An 18,724-nucleotide genomic window follows, 5' to 3' on the forward strand; every position below is an offset into this window, starting at 1 on the left:
TTGAGCATTAAGAAGTATAGCCTTTTATTTGCTGTTTAACGAAATTGATGGCTGCATTCAACCAATGGTGCTTTTTTATTTTGCTTTTGTTTGCTAAATGTCAGCTCTCTGGGTATCTTTGTTAATTTGTTGATTCACAGAATATTATTTCTTTTCTGCATGAGCTTTTTGTGTGCCGATTACAACTTATTTGCTGGTTTTTGCACATATTTTGTATTCCTCATTTTGAACTAAGTAGGTGTGTGAATTAATTCATCAGAATAAAATAATTATTTTTGTTACTTAAATTCTGTACTGCTTAATTAATCATTAATCAACAATACACTCCGATCATGCTTTTCTGTGCATTCTGTGTCATCAGAAGAGCTTGTTTTTTTGTCTGTGACCCTCATCACAGCTCAGTCTGAACTTGCTTTTCTGTGTGGAGTCAAGTGTTTGTGGAGCTGTTCTCCGGTGTCCTCTTTAAAAAGTCTGATTGCTTATGCAGCTCCGCTCGGCTTGTGTTTGGATGTTAAGTACCTTATGTGGAGCATTTTATCTTACAAATTTGTCCGGCTCGACTTTTATAGGAATGTTTGAAAGAATAAATCCTAAGATGCTCCGTCCAAAAGGCCATTTTTTTGTTTTGTTTACAGAGGGGCTTCTTGTGTTTTTATCAGTATCTGCGAAGTTCAGATTTCTCAGCTGACTTGACAAAGGCCCAGTTTGGCGAGGTTTGCTCCATTCATGTGTATCTGTTCCTTGTCTTTCTGCTCTGTGTTGCCGGCGATGTTCAGCTCAGTGTTGCAGAGTTCTGCTGACAGTTTGTGTTCCAGTGGGTGGTGTGAGTCAAACAGAGGGCTCTGGTCTGTGTGTTGGTTGTCAGCACACGTCAGTGTCAAGCTGGCCTCTTCTTTCTCGTCTGTTTTCCACATGTTCCTGCTGTCCTGATTGGATTGGTTGAATAAAGTCAATTTCCTGAGTTCATGAGTAAACACCGGCATCATCCATAGACTTGATTCGGTGGATTGCATGTTTTTGTTCCCTTGGAGGACTGCAGGAGAGTTTCTCACTCCTCCATAAAGATTTCCACTATATATTTCAGCACACACAATGGTTACAAAGTGTTAGAAATAGAAGCAAAAAAGTCTCTTAATGTTCTGTTATCGGCAAGCTGCACCACCAGACATCTAAAGCCTTTGACAGAAAAAAAACCCAAAACTAAAACAAATTCAAAAAATACTGCAAGTTGCAAAGAAATCTGGTGTTATTCATTCTCCCACATGTCCTCTCATTTTTCTCTGTTCTTTTCTGAAGTTAAAAGCAATAAGCAGTCACGCTTGAATGTGAACAGCAACCGTTCCCTTGAATTTCTTGCAGAGCCTTGAGTTCACACCGACTACAACACTGGTTCAACACGAAGCTTTATACGTACTGCCAACTTTCCACCAACAACCCTTTAAAGGGACATGCTTTGAATAGAAAAAATGTGTTTAATTATAATAGTTTCCATCTCTAAGTATCCATGACTGTTTGTTTTTTTTGAACAAGAGTAAATGTTATAATAACATTTGTTATACATTTTTGCACAATTTTAATACGATTACAGAAGTTTTCTGTGTTTGTTTTTACAAAAGTTGTGTATTGGCATCTATTTTGAAAGTTTAGAAGTGTCCTGTAAAGAAGGATGGAAGACGAAAGTAAAAGTTTGCCTCAATAATATTTTGTGAAATAAAACAGGAGAGAGACACTAAATATTATTGCTCTCTGGAGAAAACCTGGAGACATTTATTGGTTGTCTGGCAGACTGTTGTGATCCACGTCCTCTTTGCTGCTGCAGCTGCTGGCACAAAACAGAAGCAGGCTGGGAAAAGCCAGCTGGAAAGCTTCCTTGCTTTTTTGTCTGCGGCTGAGACAGCGCCAAAGTACCTGGCAAAAGAAATGCCTAAAAGTCAATGAAAATGAATTGAATTCTGCATATTCCTTTGAATATGGAATCCATACGAGCCAATCACATTCGACCTTATTGAATGCACAGCTGCAGGCGGTGAATCACTTTAAATCTAAACTGATCCAGAAGAACCCCAAACATGTCAGAACTTATTTAGGTATGAAAGCATCATCCTGACAGAAGTTAATGGGCTGCTCACTTGGCAGTGAATGAAAACGTATTGTCTTGGAGGAGAGCCATGCAAAATAAACAGCAGCCAGATATATTGAAATTATTCTGGATTCAATGAGTAAGCAGGACCCAAATACAGTGGCAGATGAGGGCAAATCCAGCAAGTGAATTGCCCTCATTGTTGTGAATTTTAAAAGACCGAAAGTTAAGAGGTTGAAGCTCTGGAACAGAATAGAAGGCACAAAAAGACTGGAGACTGGAGTACAGCTATAAAAACCTATGATAGAAACTTTTAGGCAAAGTAAAATAATAAAAATAAAGTAAAGCACATTTGAAGGAGAAACTTTCAGATTTAGTCAATTTAGTCCACAAAAGTGAAGACATATGATATCCACTCTAAGTAAAAATAACATCATAGTAAAAGTGTGTGCCTCAAAAAACGAAAACAATAACATTGCCTGGAAAAAAAAGCAGCTAAAAAATATTTTTTTAACAGATGTGTTGAATTTTACTGATCTAGGAGCTCTAAAATTTTACATTTTTTGAGATTTTTCTTATGTTACACACAAGTCACTGAACATGAAATAAGTGAAATATTACCAAACAAATTGCCACAAAACGCCTTACTTTCTTTCTACGTCAAGAAGTTCATTACTTTTGTTATCAAACCAATGTTTAACACAGGATAAAAAATTCTCTCCTTTATATTTTTACTTTGTCAACCTTACTATTGTGTCCCTTCATTAAATACAGAGGAGCTGCTGAGTGATGAGCAGAGGCACAAAGGAGGCTCCTGTGAGGCAGCTCCTAGGTGAAAGTATGTCAGAGTGCAAAACATGGTCCTTCATTAAAGGGACCTCAACAGCCAAGCAACTCCCACACACTCATAGATATGTGTGTGTGTGTGTGTGTGTATATATATGTATATATGTGTGTACATGTGTGTGTGTGTTTAGTTTTATTAATTTAACATTGATTTTTTTTTATGAGGTTTGTACAAAAACTTAAAACAAGACATAATGTTTGTTTAAGAGGCAGAGATGACCCACAGAAGAAGAATAAAAATCACAGTGCAGCCATTTGGCCTTGACTTTAAGCAGCAAATCATCCAAAATCCTTTTAAACACAAAGAACCTTCAAATGACAGACAGTCTGAGGTGCTCTCAGTTCACGAGTTATTTTTGTTGTTGTAAATTTGATGTTTTTGCACCACACTTCACATTTTAATAGTTTCATTTTAAACACTGATGCATCTCTAATACTTGTTCATTAGCTTTTAGTGATCTGAATTAACCTTCAACTTGAATTGATGTGTTTCAACATTTCTGTCACCTTGTAAGGAGTGTTGAATCTTTTTACAGGGCGCAGTCTTTCTTGCATATTTACGCGTTAACATGCAGGGAGACGCTTTCGAGGAACATATGATTTGAATATAATTGTGAAAACTCCAAAACTGTTTTTATTTTTAAGGTTCATATGTTACTTAGCATGGATTTATTATTGTATTTCAAAATGCAACGCCATCTGTTCCCAGTAAAAAGTATTCACAGGCATTCTCCTTAAACATCCAAACGATTCACCAGCAAACAAAAGGCTGAATGGGATTTGATGAAAACAATCTGTAAAACAAATACAGCATTTTGTGTTTAGTTTCCTTCAGTACAAAAAACTAAGGGAATGAGGGATAAAAGCAAGATAAGTCTCCCTCTGATCATCATCCATACCTTACTTTCAAAGCATTCCCAGTGGCCTTTTAGTTCTGATTGTGACATTTTTCTAGGACAAAGTTTCTGCTGAGTGGTAGGAGTTCATTAGAAATTCAACTCTGAGTTGTGGGAGGGACAGTTGGCACAGAACAAGCCCCCCCCCCCCCCCCCCCCATTTCTCACTATCCATTTTTTCATCTGCTACTGATTCACAACAATTTGAATAAAGAAATACTCAGAAAAATGCAATTTTGGTATCAAAGGGCCCATATCATGCTATTCTTAAGCCTTTCAGAGTAAATGATATCCAAATATACGATAATATATTACCCCAGGATCACTAAAAGAAAGTTTTCTTTAAATAAAATATTAGCTATTATAGCAGTTAGTTTTCTTAGGGAGTTAGACGACTCAATCTCTGCGATTCCATTTTCATCAAAGTGGTTCTTAATACAGGTTACCATAAACTATATTTTCTGAAAATTAGTCAAATATCAATTAACAAGACAGTTTTTTAAATATAAAATAGAGTGTCTTTTGTTTAAAATTGGGGTTACTGGAAATAGGAGTTGAAAGAGTTCAGAGTTTGGTGAAAAAGTGGGCTAGTGACAGAAATGAGATTATAATCTTAGATACACAATGTAAAACCATGTTTTCATATATCTACAGTTTAGGTTTTTAAATCTCACAATTATGAATTTGGACAGCTCCCCACTGCATTTTTCTGTTACACGAGGACATTGTTGACAATATTAAGTTTCATGGTTTAGCCATTAGGAATCCTATTCTTCAGGAGTGACGGGGTGTTAAATGCTGCTGTGAATACTGTCAATTTAAACAAAGTAAAAAATAATTCAAATGAATTTTAGCACTACTTATATTAAATAAGCAAAATTAAATACATCTGCATATTAAATGTCTTTTTGACATATAATATTAGGATCCTTTTAAAGTTGTGCCTTTATCTCATCCACCTCTTAAGATTGAATCTTGTTTAGACTCTCCTGGTTTGAATATTGCTAGTTTTTTCTTAAGCATTTCTAATTTTCTCAGGATGGAGCGTGGTGTCATGAATGCATCACAATGAAGCTGGGAGGATCTGGGAGGATCATAACCTGCCTCATTCAGCTCAGTTGGCGTGGTCTCCCACTTACCTTTTAATTACTCCTTCCTCTCAAAGCCTCAGGCCAGTGTGGCTTAGTGAGTGGCTGTGGACTCGGTTGGATGCAGCGTCACAAAAGACTTCAAGGATGGATGGTCCTGAGTTGTTAAAGCTGCTCGGTCAATTAAAACCCTTCCCACCTCTTTCCTCTCGTGCCGGTTTGATCGTGCTCTCCGTTGAATGTTTTTTACAAATGTATGTTTGTTTTTTCCCCTTTATTTCTGGCTCCTTTTTTATTGTATTGCTTAAGGTTATTCTTCAGTAACTTTAGAGTTTCCAACTCAAAGGATGTGCCTTTTTTCAAACTTTTTAATTTCTGCATATTTTGTTTATATTTTTTATTCAATCAAAATGACAAAAGTCCCCTATTCTTCCACAATCGACAAATTGTTACTTCAGGCTTTCTGTTTGTTCTAATGCCTGAGGTTCTAAAATGACAGATTTCTATTTGAGTCGATCAGACTGTTTCATCTAACGACGCAGAGAAAGAACAGATCAGCCGGTGTGGTAGAGTGAAAGGTTCAGATTCAGTTTTTAAATAATTCAGATTGATTGAAAAATGGTCCACCTCATGATGAAACAAGCTTTTGCACGCCAGCACAGCAGGAGGCGGCTTTGATGCGTCATTCATGCTGTTATGGAATAAGTGAAGCATGACACACACTTTAAAGCCAGGGGCAAAAAAGTGATTCCAGCTTTTTACCCAGAGTCTGAGCTGATCGGCCTACTTGCAGGATTTAGTTGAATTCTGTCATCTATCTCCTTCTATGTGTTTGGACAGCCACAAACTCTACTATAGTAAAACTAGCTCTAAGTAAAGTAATTGTTTGAACATGACATTTGATTTTCTCCTGGCCTGCAGTAGTCCTTGAACACAAAAACCAGTTTGTGCTTTTTACTGCGCCTTTGAGCGAAAATTTAAAAAAGTACGTTATAAAAATGAATTTTGGGCAACGAGAAGCCCCCCTCCCTGTCCATGGGTGACATCACAGTGGAAGAAACCATCAAAGAAAGGAATGGGGCTTAAAATTAATATTTCAAAATCCACTAACGTCACCAAAACATACGTGTTGGGGAGGTCCAATGGAAATATAAAAAATGATTATGAGATTGCCGAAGGACCTACAGCTTAATGGCCCTTTTGTAACATAGTGTGAAATTTGGCAATTTTCATTTTTGAGTAATTGCAAAATTTCACACGCCTACCGCAGTTTAAGTTTATAGCCACAACCAAAGTTTTGTCGACCTTTGACTTTGGAAAAAGGCCACCATATTGAATTCTGCTCACATTAGCACCTTCTACAAATTTAAACCCCTCCTAGGGCTTTTGATCTACGGTCTCCTAACTCCTGTAACATCATTGTGAAACTAGTTAAGGAAAAAACGTTGGTTTTAGAAGTTGAAGATTCTAAACAGCCTGGCAGGCTTGTAAAAGATGCGTTTTCTTGTAGTTCACACATTTTTTTAACGGAATATTGTAAAAATTCAATACACGAGTCTCTGGCTCTAGTTGAATGAATGAAAATGACATGTGATGTGAAAATATTAGGAATATTTCTTTTTCTGTTGCCAAGGAAATCCAAATTTTTACTTTAGTCAATTTCTCTGTCACCCCCAGGTGACTAAAAACTAAAATGGTCGTTATGGAGATAAAACTAACAGAAAAGTCACCAATAAAAAAAATAAACTCGTTACTCATCAATTTGTCATGTGCAGCTCTTAGCTGGGTGGCAAGGGGGAGTGAGGGACGATCAGAAAGGGTGCCACAGGGCCTGGGGTGGGCCACGCAACGCCACTCGTAGCCTTAAAAGTTGTTTTTTCTTGTTTCTTTCTAACTCTATATTGGCTTAGTGTTGCCATAAGACTGGGCAGAGGTACCTGTCTATTTGATAAATATCATAAACAAAAAGAATGTCATTTCATTAAAATAAACACAAAATTTGGTAATTTTCCAAAACAGCAGGTGTGCAGAGGTGCACGATCTGATCTTCAGATTGAGGAAACTGACATCTATGATTGTTGCTTGTCAAATATGTAGATGAAGCTGCTCCGCCTGGAGACAATCCACAAGGACCCCATCGATTAAAACAAAAACAAAACAAAAGAAAACTGAGACAGATGATTTTTTTATTCATTTATTTGTCAAAGAAGTAGCAGTACCAGACATACTGTGGGGCAATAAAACTCTCTTGCATATCAGGTGTGGTGAAGACATTAAACACTATTTTATTATGTTTCATCTGTTAGACAGGGAGACATTTATTGATGAATTTGATGAAAATGAGCCAAGAAAACAGAAATAAAGTCAATGATCCTCACAGTTACATTAATAAATGTAGTTATTGCATTTAAGCACTAGTCAAATTTAGCTGCCAGACACATAAATCAATTATTTTTGAACAGCTTGAATGTGTCGGAGTAATCCTGATTTACCGTGTCATTAATCACTTAGTTAAGTCAAAGTCGCTCCGGAGTGATGGGACTCTGCTCCCCTGCGTGTGTTGAAGTGTTATTAATTTTCCATTAAACCTGTGGGAAATCTGCTCTTTTCCTCCAGGAGAGACATTTCCAAATTTAAAAAAATAGGCTTTTCATTTCCTAAAAAAATGTCTCGATATAAAACTTTAAAGTTTTTAAAGAAAAACTGTTAATTTTTACAACTGAATTGACAGAATTTGATGCATCAGCTGTGTGGTGATGGTAGTTTTCTTAAAACATGAAGGTTTTGCAATAATGTGGTTGAAGTAAAAGCAAGAAACTGGTTCTCTGAGATGTCTGCTATGAAGTTTCTGCATCTTATAAAGACAGATCTCTAAATACTATATTGTGAAGAAGTTTGGGTCTATGAGGGACTGACAGTCCTTTGGTCACACTCCTCCTCCAGAATTTCATTACATCCCTCGGTGTTCACGCACAACAAACATTCCTGTTTTCTTTGCTCTCATCCCATCTCTGATCCCCCCTCTGCCCACTGCACTCTTAATGTTTAATTTCTTTCTCAACTCTGGATTTTTCATCTCCCCCCACTGTGAACTGCCCCCCCTGGTCTCTTTTCACCGTGTGGATTCCTATCATCCTCTAACGGTCTCATCTTCTCCCTGTTTTCTCATCTCGTCCCCTGCAGCCAAGCCCAAGAACTCGGCTGACGTTGTGACTGTCCAGGCCGGTACCAAGTCTGTGGTGGTGGCCCAGTGCGTGGCAGCAGACAGCAAGCCTGCAGCCACCATCAACTGGATTTCCTCCGTTAGAGGCAACTATTCCACGAGCACCACAAGCGGGCCAGACGGCACGGTGACTGTACGCAGCGAATACCGGCTGGTTCCCACCGCAGAAGACAACAACAAGGATGTGACCTGCATGGTTGACCAGAGGACGCAGGACCGACAGTGGACTAAATCGCTCAGGCTTTCTGTGGAGTGTAAGCACAAACACTCACTCATCCGGGCTCACTTTCCACACATTTTCTGATGAAGGCACTCAACCTTCATAGCAAAACTTTGAAACAAGGTCTTATGAAAAAAAGATCCAGCCTAGAGTAATGACTATTGTATTACCACAAAATTAAATTGCATGGATAAATCTGAAGGGTTTACAAAGGCGGACAGAAACAAGAGCCTCCCACTATTTACTTTGTGCTTGCAGTGGCATCACCTGTCATCTGATACATTTTTGTAAAAAACAGAGATAAGGAGATTAAAATTACACGAAAACCAGAACCATGTCTGTTAATCAATACAGCTTATATGACAAGCAGCCCTGTATATTCTAGTTACTGCTGTTCATAGCAGTTGGATTTTGCCTTGTAATTTATTATTTGTTAGTAGTGCAAAAGCAGAGCTTTATTTATGATTAACGGCACCCTTCTTGTGGTTTATGAAGCCCACAGTTTCTTCTTAGACTGCAATCCCTAATGGTGACAAATAGCCAGACCATAATAAGCTGTTTTTTTAGCAGGTAAAATAAATGCTAATGTTAACTCCAAATCCTAAACTCCATTAAAAAAGCTTGAACTAATGACTTGTGAAAGGACTTGAGAGAATTTGTTCCCAAACCCACATCTACGCAAAACAGTACAGACTGCAGCACTGAATCAAGAAGAAATCAACGTGGAGATCACTTTGGGATGTTGATCTTCCCGTGTCACTTGTGTAACCTTCCTGTTATCTGCCTGTAGTGATGGAACAGATTAGCTTTGTCCGTCCTTTTTTCTGTAATCTCCAGTTTATCAATGCAAACACACACATGCAGATTAAGATGCAGCGCACACAGCCAAACAGACTGCTGGCAGAATGTTTTCATACACAGGACTCCTGGCTCATGCAAAAGGAAAACATCTGCCTATCAAACTCAGATTTGTGAGACAATTATGTGTATGTGAGGCAAAAAAAGTCCTACTTATATAAATGGTTCCTCACAAACATAAAGAATCATGCAAAAAATGCATTTGTGTTTTAAAAAGCTAATGCATGGTTGCAGGGGATGCTTAAATTAGTCTCTGATGCACAACAACCTGCATCTTTGGAAAGATGGATTTTTCCGATTTTAAAGAATTATTGTTGTGAAGATGACTTCCAGATATTCTGTACATATCATTAAAGAAAAATCAAACTTCTTAAAAGGGCACACTTTGCTCCAATAAGAGATGTGCTCATGGGAAGTTTCTGCAGCCTCTTAAGCTACGTTCACACCGGCAACGTGGGTTAAAGCAGCCACTTCTGATGAAAGGTCTATGTACCTTTGAGGCTTCTATGTTCAAAACTCTCACATTCACGCGGAGCTGTGCAAGTTTTTATGACGCCTTTGGGCTCTACGTACAAAACAAGGAGAATATGCGCTAAAAGTTAAACCAGTGGAACTTTGACCAATCAGAAATTAAGATTTGGTGAGGTAATCCATGGAAACATTCATCATAGAGGAGGAATTAATCATTGTGGTTTGTACATGACAGCATCACCATAGCTTTCATATATCAGAATAGAACTGTGAGATAAAAAAGCTTTCAGATTCACCAGATTTGCACCAAATTGACATTTTTTGCCAAGCCTCTTCAAACTGTGGGAGGTGGACATGCCTTCGTAAACAGTAGAAAAAGCAAAAAGGTGTGTGCCCCCCCCATCTGGGCGGACTAAACGCCTGTTTAAAAACCCATGTTTAGCATGTTCTTCAACACACGTCACATGTGTGTACTTAGCTTCAGATATTTGTGTGCAGGTACAGGTGTGTGCTAAATCCAACAGCATGCACTTACCTGGACTCTCATGCTGAGCTGTGTAGGTTTTTAATATTTCTCACCCATAGCTGCATGAGTGTGTGTCATGTTACGTACATACTGGGCATGTATAGTGCATTCAAGAATGTGCAGTGCATGCTTTTATCATACGATGTTCACACTTGACTATCACTACCTTGTTCTAGTGTTAGTATCTCATGAATCTTGCTCCGGGCTTTTTCTTTCACAGCTCTGTTCCGATAAACAAAAGACTTCCAGCTGGGCATAAAACACAATTATCAATTTCTTCTTTATGATTAATTTCAGAGTACCTGATTGGCCAAAGTTCAACTGGTTTACCTTTTGACATGCATTCAATAGACGTGTGTTTTGTAAGTAGAGCCCAAAAAACTGACTTAAAAACGTGCTTAGCGATGCGTGAACTCGAGTTTTGAATGGAAAAAAACAAAAACATCCAATTTCATAGACTTTTCATTAAAAGGAGTTGCTCAAACCCGCATTTCTGAGCCCAGTCTGAATGTAGCATTGGTTCTCTGATGTTGGGAGGGACCACATCTTCTGTGTATTGTGTGACGCTTTTTGGAGGAAGTCGGACACTTTCACATCCCCACTCCACCTTCGTCCCTCTTCTTCTCACTGCTTTGATTGTGTTCTCTCCTCCCTCCCTCCTCTCTTTCTGCAGCATCTTTTCATGTTTCTAGATTTTCTTCTTGGTGTAAAACATGAAAGCAGAAACCCACTAATCCTTTCTACTACTTTTAACTTCCTACACATTCCACTGTGGGTTGGAGATCATCCTAACTGAGGAGTCTTGCGTCAGTGACATGCCCAGTTTCCCCATCTCACTCCCACTTTGATTTTGGGGGGAAATTTCTTAAAGTTTGCATATGTTTCTTTTTGAAGTGTGTATCTTTGGATACATCGAGGTTTATTTTAGTAAACTTGTGTGATATAACATGCAGGCACACGTCACTCAAATTGACACATAATTACTTTCTTCGTTCCCACTAACGTCACTTTGACTAACACGTTTTTTTTTACGTTTTGCACCACATTTCTATACAGCAAAAACTGTGGCAAGAAGCTGGTTGAAGTATGATGTTTTTGCTTGTATTATTCTTATCAATTTCCAATACAAATGCATTGGAAAATTGTACTTTGGGGTTATTTTTCACTGATGTTTCTTTGGTTTTTGACATGTTTCGTGTGAGTCCCACCAGGTTCAGGCTGATAATCAGTCACAGGTTCCTACATTTCCATTAATCAAGCTCAGTGCATTCAAACATCTGGTTTTCTACTTTTCTTTTATATTTTTTTGTTAGATTTGATTTTGTTTATTACATATTTCAGATGTTGTCATTAGCCTAGTCTTCTGCGTTTTGGGTCCTTCATCCAGCAGCTCCTAACAATAAAGTAAAATAGTTATTTAAAATACTCAATTTGTTCGGTTTTTCAATAAAAGGATGCAGAGAGGATGGACAAACATGATTTAAGAGCAGTTCTTTACCTTATGAAGCACTTCCATACCTACGTTATGCACATAATTGCTGTTTAGACGTACAGATTATCTTTCTCTGGATGCATGTAAAACATCCAGCTCGCTCCTTCAAAAGTAGCAGTTGAACATTTTAACAACAACATCAACAATTCTAACTTTTGTTCATTGATTCCATTCAATATGTTACATCTTTTGTTTAAACCTTAATTTTCTTGACATATTTGCTCAGAACTGAGAGGAATGTTTTGCAGGTTTTAATGTCACACTGTGTGATGATGCAACATAACTTCAACAAAATGAATATGCTTATTTCATGGCATGAACAAACAAACAAAACTGCATTTATTTTGTGTGTTTTCTACCCTTAATTTTTCCAGTCCCCCCGTCTGTCTCCATTGCTGGTTACGACCAAAACTGGTATGTTGGCCGCTCCAACGCAGAGCTGGTCTGCGTGTTCAACGCCAACCCGCCGCCCACCGCCATCACCTGGAAATCGTAAGGATTTTCACTCCTGCAGTCCATTTTTACCAGCATCTGCTAAACTCTTTATAGCAGCGACAACTTTACAGCAGACTTAATGTAGAAATGGTTCTTGTTCTGCAGGTTTAGTAGGACGTTTTTTTCACTTCTTCTGGACTTTTTGGCAGACGTGTTCAGATTAAATTTTTACATTAGCACTACCAGGAACTAAACTTTTATTATTCAGTATGTGCAGTCTTATTGCTTTTTTATGGTCACTTTTTTTCATTATCATCTCATAAAGACAAACTATGGTTTGAAAAGTTTAAAAAAATCATTGTATGATTCTTTCCTGTTTTGTTTTCTCTTTCCTTTCTGTTTTTTGAAGACATTTTTGCTATTCTGCAGTGTCTTATACTCAATTTCTCCTGCAAGATCAATAATTATTATCAAATTCAATCTACCGGTAGTCTAATCAAATTTTTTTTTTCTTCCTTTTTTTCTTTTTTTTCCCTCTAGTCTAATCTATTTTTAACTAATAGGAAGCTTTCCTGAATTTTTTTTGAGCAAAACTGAAGTAAACATAGAAAATATAAAGAATATAAACAACAACATAAGTTACAAACACACCTTGCCTGAATCATCCAGTATAGTTTGAAATCAGGAAGGAGGAAAGTTATCTCTAAATGCTCTTTTCTTTTCATCGTTTAACTTTATTTTCTTAAAGAAACAAAAACAAACTAGAAATAAGGAATCTCTTACACAAAAAGGATAAAAAATTAATACATGACACCCTGACAGTTGTTGTGCATTTTTGTTACAATGTTGACTGACTACGTATTTGTTGCAGGGGATACAGAAAGTATTCACATCCTTTCAAATGTCATACTCTTTGTACAATTACAGCTGTTTGCCAAATGCATGGAAGTTCATTTTATTTCTCATTTATGTTCACTGAGTGTCCCATTTTGACAGGAAAAAAAAAATTGAGCAACATTTCTACTTCTACATTGGAGTCCAGCTGTTTTCAATGAGACTGATTAGACTTGTTAAGGAAGGCCACACACCGGTCTATAGAAGACCTATAAGCTCACATTGCATGTCAGAGTAAATGAAGTAAATGAGAAAGGAACTGAACTGCCAAAGGAGTTCAGATAGAACTGTGCCCAGACACAGATCTGGCAAAGATTACAAAAAAGTTTTTTCTGAACTTGAGGGTCCTAAGATCACCTCCTTAATCCTTAAAAGGAAGAAGCTTGGAACAAACAGAACCCTACCAAGACCTGAGCAATCATAGGAGAAGAGCCTTGGGAAGAGCAGTGAAGAAGAACCCGAAGATGACTGTGGCTGAGCTCCTCAGATGTAGTAGGGAGACTGGAGACAGTTCCACAAAGTCAACTATCACAGCAGCTACCCATCAGTCTGGACTTTGTTGCAGAGTGGCCCAACAGAAGCCTCTCCTCAGTGCAAGACGCATGAAAGTCTCCATAGTTTGCTAAAGACACATGAATTACTCCCAGACCATGAGAAAGAAAATTCTTTGGTCTGATGAGACAGATATTGAACCTCTTGGTGTTCATTCCAAGCTGTATGAATGAAGAAAATCAGGCAGTGCTCATCATCATCTACCCAATACAATCCCAACAGTGAAACATGGTGGTGGCACCATCGTAGTTTGGTGATGTTTTTCAGCAGCAGGGACAGGACGACTGGATCAAATTCAATGAAAGATGAATGCGGCTGAGTACAGAGATATCATGGAAGAAAACCTTCGACTGAACCAAAGGTTCACTGTCCAACTCAACAATGACCCAAAGCACACTGGTAAATAACCAAGGAGTGGCTTCAGAACAATTTTGTGATCGTTCTTGGTGGGCCCACCCAGAGTCCTGATCTGAACCCGATGGAGGGTCTCTGGAGAGACCAAAAAAATGGCTGTGCACCAACGTTCACCATCCAACCTAACTGAACTCAAGAGGATCTGCTAGGAAGAATGATTGTTGGATCATTACCAAGAAGACTCATGGCTTTGCTGGCTCAGAAGAGTGCTCCTACTAAATGGATTATTGAGACATGAAATTACGCGACTTTCCTGATTTAGGCAAATGGCTGCAAGTACACAAAGAGTAAAACATTTAAAATGTACTTTCCGTACCCATTGTATGTGCCTCATTTTAAAGTAGTTTTGGAAAAAAAAACATTTTTCCAAATGTAATCTGGATGTTTCATCCTTCTCTTCTCACTCAAATCTCCTTCCTTCTTCCTCTCCAGGGCATCTGGTCCTTTGCCAGACTCAGTTGTGGTGGAAAACGACAGGCTGTCTATAAGGAAGGTGGATGATGCGGTCAACACCACCTTTATCTGTGAGGTCAAGAACAAGCATGGAGCCAACAGTCACCACATCAACGTATTTGTTAATGGTGAGTCTTTAAAAGCACCGACAGCCCATGCTCTGCACGCGTGCAGTGTTAAGCAACACTGACAAGTTACATGAACATCCAGAGGTGAGGCGGCACAGCGTCTCTTCAGATGTATGCACACACGTGGAGGACAGCTGTCTTCACGCTGATATTCCATTCGATCATGTGCAATTTCAATTCCCTCTTAACACAACAGCACACACGCAAATGCAGTAAACACACATGCAGTCCACATCCCTTCTCCACCAAGCCAATGCCTTCATGCATGCATAGGAATTCCTTTTTTTTTTCTCTGACACGCACATGCTGGGATCAGGGCTGATGCTGGAGCTTCAGGGATGCTGGTTTCTTTCGATCTTCATGGTGTCTTTTGTTGTTTGTCTCCACACTGGTGGAGGGTGTTGATTGACCCTTTCCCCACAGCAGGGCCAAATAGCAGCACAAAAGCGGCCAGTGTGGACAACTTCAGATCAAAAGCATTCTCTTGGAAAAAGGGGTTTATGCAGCCACACTGTATCACGGCTGGACATGGACAGTTTAGAGAATTGGCTCTCATTAGGCAGTTTTGGCCCTGCAGTGGACAAATCAGTGTTGGGATTGTTCAAGAAGCTCCAAATTATTCTGAGGGTTCAAGTTGGTGTGAGCCAGTTTGCAAAGCTTTCTGTTGTTCATTTCTTTTATCTTTTGCTGTCTCAGCAGCCACAACAGCTTTTACTAACCTGGTTTTACTCCTATTTTTCTGTCTTTTTTTGTCTTTATAAGTCCTCTTTTTGCTCAATGGGACCCTTTTCACACAGCAACCAATATCTTTAGTCAAAAAAAGGTTGAAAAAACGTCCCTGGTTTTAAGGGAAAACATGCACATAAATCTGCACATTAGGCTCCGTGGTTACCTCACTGTAGACAAAGAAGTTGCATGGAAAACTTTGGCTCCGCCTCTGTACTGAGACGCAGCATAACAAAGGCACATCAGTTGGGTCTTGATTTGCCTGTGCGAAAAGGGATTATAAATATGTGGGATTGCAGTCCTAATCTTTCTGATGGGTTGCTTTGGTCCTGTAGTGATCATGGAGCTGTTGCCATGGTGTTTGTTCAGGACTTTTCTCTTCTGGTGCTCTCACCTCTGCACATGGGGGTGCACACACAAATCCTTCACACACTGAATACAAGAAGGCCGTTAAAACCAAAATTACTCTTACTGATTTTTTTTAAATGATCCCCTTTCTTTCTGTGCATTTTGTATTTTGTGAGAAATGGATAGCATTTGGAGCCTCACAGTAAAAAAAAAAAATCTTCTCATCCAAGAATAAAGCAAAGAGTCCTCTTAAAGAAAAACCGTGGGAAATAGGAGCCGGCGATTGGAATTGTTTTTTTAGTGAAAACAAAGGGTCTTTGTAGCCAGCCGTGTTGTGAGTGTGGGAGGTTCACAAGTGGTTAAGCTGCTACTGTTCCTGCTGGAAGCGAAGTGTAGTCACTGATTCAAAGTACCAAGGAGGGTATGCTTTCCCCATCAAGCGCGCACACGCATGCTCATAACACAAGGCTTAACTCACCAAAATCCCTTACAGACGCATGTAAAACCTCCACAAAGTCCACTCACATGCCTCAAGGACCTAACACACACACACTCGTTTTTTTCCATCTTTGTAAATACCTGAGATCAAGGCCAGACTCTGTGATTTATCTTCCTCTGTTTTTTTTTACGTGTCCTTCATGGTTTGCTTGAGTTGTGCTGCATTTAAACATCATCATGGGTGTAAAGTAAGGTGAGTGCTGGAAGTCACACTGAAGCGCTGTGAGCTGACAGGATGCTTTACTTGAACACGATATGGCCTTTTAGCTCTCACTTCAATCCAAAGTGACTTTCCACTTCTAGAAAGGGGAACTGTCGTGAAAGATAGAAGTGTGAATGTGGAATTCCACACAGAAGTCTCACTTCTTTAAGAATATGTGACTTTGTGACTTTCGTTTCTTTAAACGCAGATAAAGATTTAAAAAAATATTGTTGAAAAAAGCAAATGTATGTGCGTTTAATCAATTAACAGAGTAAAAACTCACATTGAGTTAGTTTTTTAAGCAGCTAAATTGACCAAATGAGACAAAATGACAGTTTTAAGAGGAAAGAGGAGAGATCAGATCATCAAATACTTGAATAAGTTTCAAATTCATGCTTTTACAAACTGCAGAAAAGAGCCTAGAAAATTATAAATTAAGAGGGAGAAAATATTAATAAGGGAACAGCTTTATTGCAGTTTGGATAATACACAATTTGATAGGCCTACAAACCAAATACTGATATTTTTAGTGATAAAAAATGTGATCCAAGCAAACGTTACACAGTTGTTGGTATTTCTACCACATGGATAGATGCACACGAGAAAAAATAAATAGAGGTGACATTAAAGATTATGTGGTCCTTCCACTAAACTGACTTTAACTTCTTAAAAAGATTTTTAAATATTGTCTACCACTGTCATAAATGCTAGTATTTTGTTATTGTTTCAATCTTGGATTGTATGTTTTATTGTTTCATGAGAATCCCTCTGATTTGGGGTTTATTTTTCACACAGTCCAGAGACCTTTCATCTGTTCAGGTAAATTGTGTGTGCTTCTACTTTGTATAGTATATATATATTTTTTCTTAATTCTTTTCTAATTCTAATTCTCCTTCCTCTGTAGTATTTTTGAATGCTCTGCTGTGTTTTCAGCTAAATTAGAAATTTTTTGGAAATAATCGATAGTAACGGGAAGTGGAGTTTGCAAGCTGTGTCTTCTTTGGAAAGTCTAGCAGACTCTTGTCAGACTTTCTTATATGCTTTACCCCTTTCTGGAAGTTGATGTGTTTTACCCACTGAAGCGCGGCGGAGGGAACTGAACATGAGGTGCAGCAGCTTGAGGTGTTGTTTCTGAAACATTTGTGAAATGTGATGCTGCATTTCTGGAGTGACTACAGGCGTTGTCAAGTGCAGCTCTGTCCACTGCGGCTCACACAGTAAAATCAATATTTAGGGATGAACTGAATAATTGAAGAATTTTCATCCCTTTTACCTTTTTCTACTTTGCTTCAGCCGCCTTAATGTGTTTTTTTTCCAGACTCATTCCAGAAAATATGATGCCACTCATTAAAGTCCCAGTCTGCAATCATCTTTTAATCCATTGTAAAAGCATTCTCAGTGGTCTTTAATTATGATGATGCCATTTTAGCCCAAATAATAAAAAATTAAAAAACGGTTGTTTTCTAGGAAATAGTTTACACACGTCACATCTCATCCAATGGCACAACACTTTGAATAAAGAAATACTCCATAATGCAATCTTAAGCTTTCTTTTTTTATATATTTCCTCCATCATGAGAAAAAGGCCAAAAGAAGATGTTAAAAACACTTTTACAGCAAAAAACAGCAAAAAAAATAATAAATAGATGGAAAAAAAAAACTCCTTTTGATTTGAAAAGTAGGTATAGCCCAAACTGAAAATAAAGACTCCAATCCCTCCTCCAAGCTCGTTATGGACCTTGCAGCCAAATTACTGTTTTTGTTTCTCTGCCCCAATTTAAAGTGAAGCCTATCTGGAAGACTCCCAACTCTCCAGATGGCCAGTCTGCCACTGTTGGTGATTCACAACAGTAAGAGAGCTCTTGATTCAACTTGGTGAAAATAATTACAGCGTGAATTCTAACCCTCAAATAAAATGTAAGTACACATGAACAGTTGAGGTGCTAAACCCTACAAAGGAATGTTGTCAAAATGATGTTCAAGTGCCCAAAACTTTCACCTCCAAACACAGAGCGTAATCACATGAACGATCTGGTGAGAGTACTTGCCTCCAGCTAGGATTGTTGAATTAGCTCACATGACCGGGGTCATCCCCACTTTCAGTGTCAGATTTGTTGGGACTTCAGCGAAATTTCTCAAACCACAGTGAAGATAAATCAGCAGTAACACCTTTTAAAGGGAGAGTGGCTAAGTGGGGATGATGCCTTAACTTTACATTCATGCCATCTGGGAAGTCATCTGAATTACGTGTGTGGATGGAGCCGATTATTTCAGAACAAAACAGCTTTTGTTGGAAGAAATTGTTTCCTCCTTTTCATGAGGAAATCTGCCTTTTTTTTCAAAAGGTCAACATAGATATCTGCTGTGGAGGCTA

General features: G+C 38.4%; 1 protein-coding gene across 3 annotated transcripts in view; it reads left to right on the forward strand.

Annotated features, from left to right (window-relative positions):
• LOC101156103 (poliovirus receptor) overlaps positions 1-18,724 on the forward strand; it is a 340,329-nt gene that overhangs the window by 155,973 nt on the left and 165,632 nt on the right. For all 3 annotated transcript variants that reach the window (XM_011481006.3, XM_011481008.3, XM_011481007.3), the window contains exons 4-6: positions 8,094-8,387; positions 12,075-12,192; positions 14,428-14,576. In XM_011481006.3, coding sequence (XP_011479308.1) covers positions 8,094-8,387; positions 12,075-12,192; positions 14,428-14,576 — 561 coding nt within the window. The remainder of the gene's footprint in view (positions 1-8,093; positions 8,388-12,074; positions 12,193-14,427; positions 14,577-18,724) is intronic.

This window comes from Oryzias latipes, chromosome 11, assembly GCF_002234675.1.
Source record: "Oryzias latipes chromosome 11, ASM223467v1".
Classification (NCBI taxonomy): Eukaryota; Metazoa; Chordata; class Actinopteri; order Beloniformes; family Adrianichthyidae; genus Oryzias; species Oryzias latipes.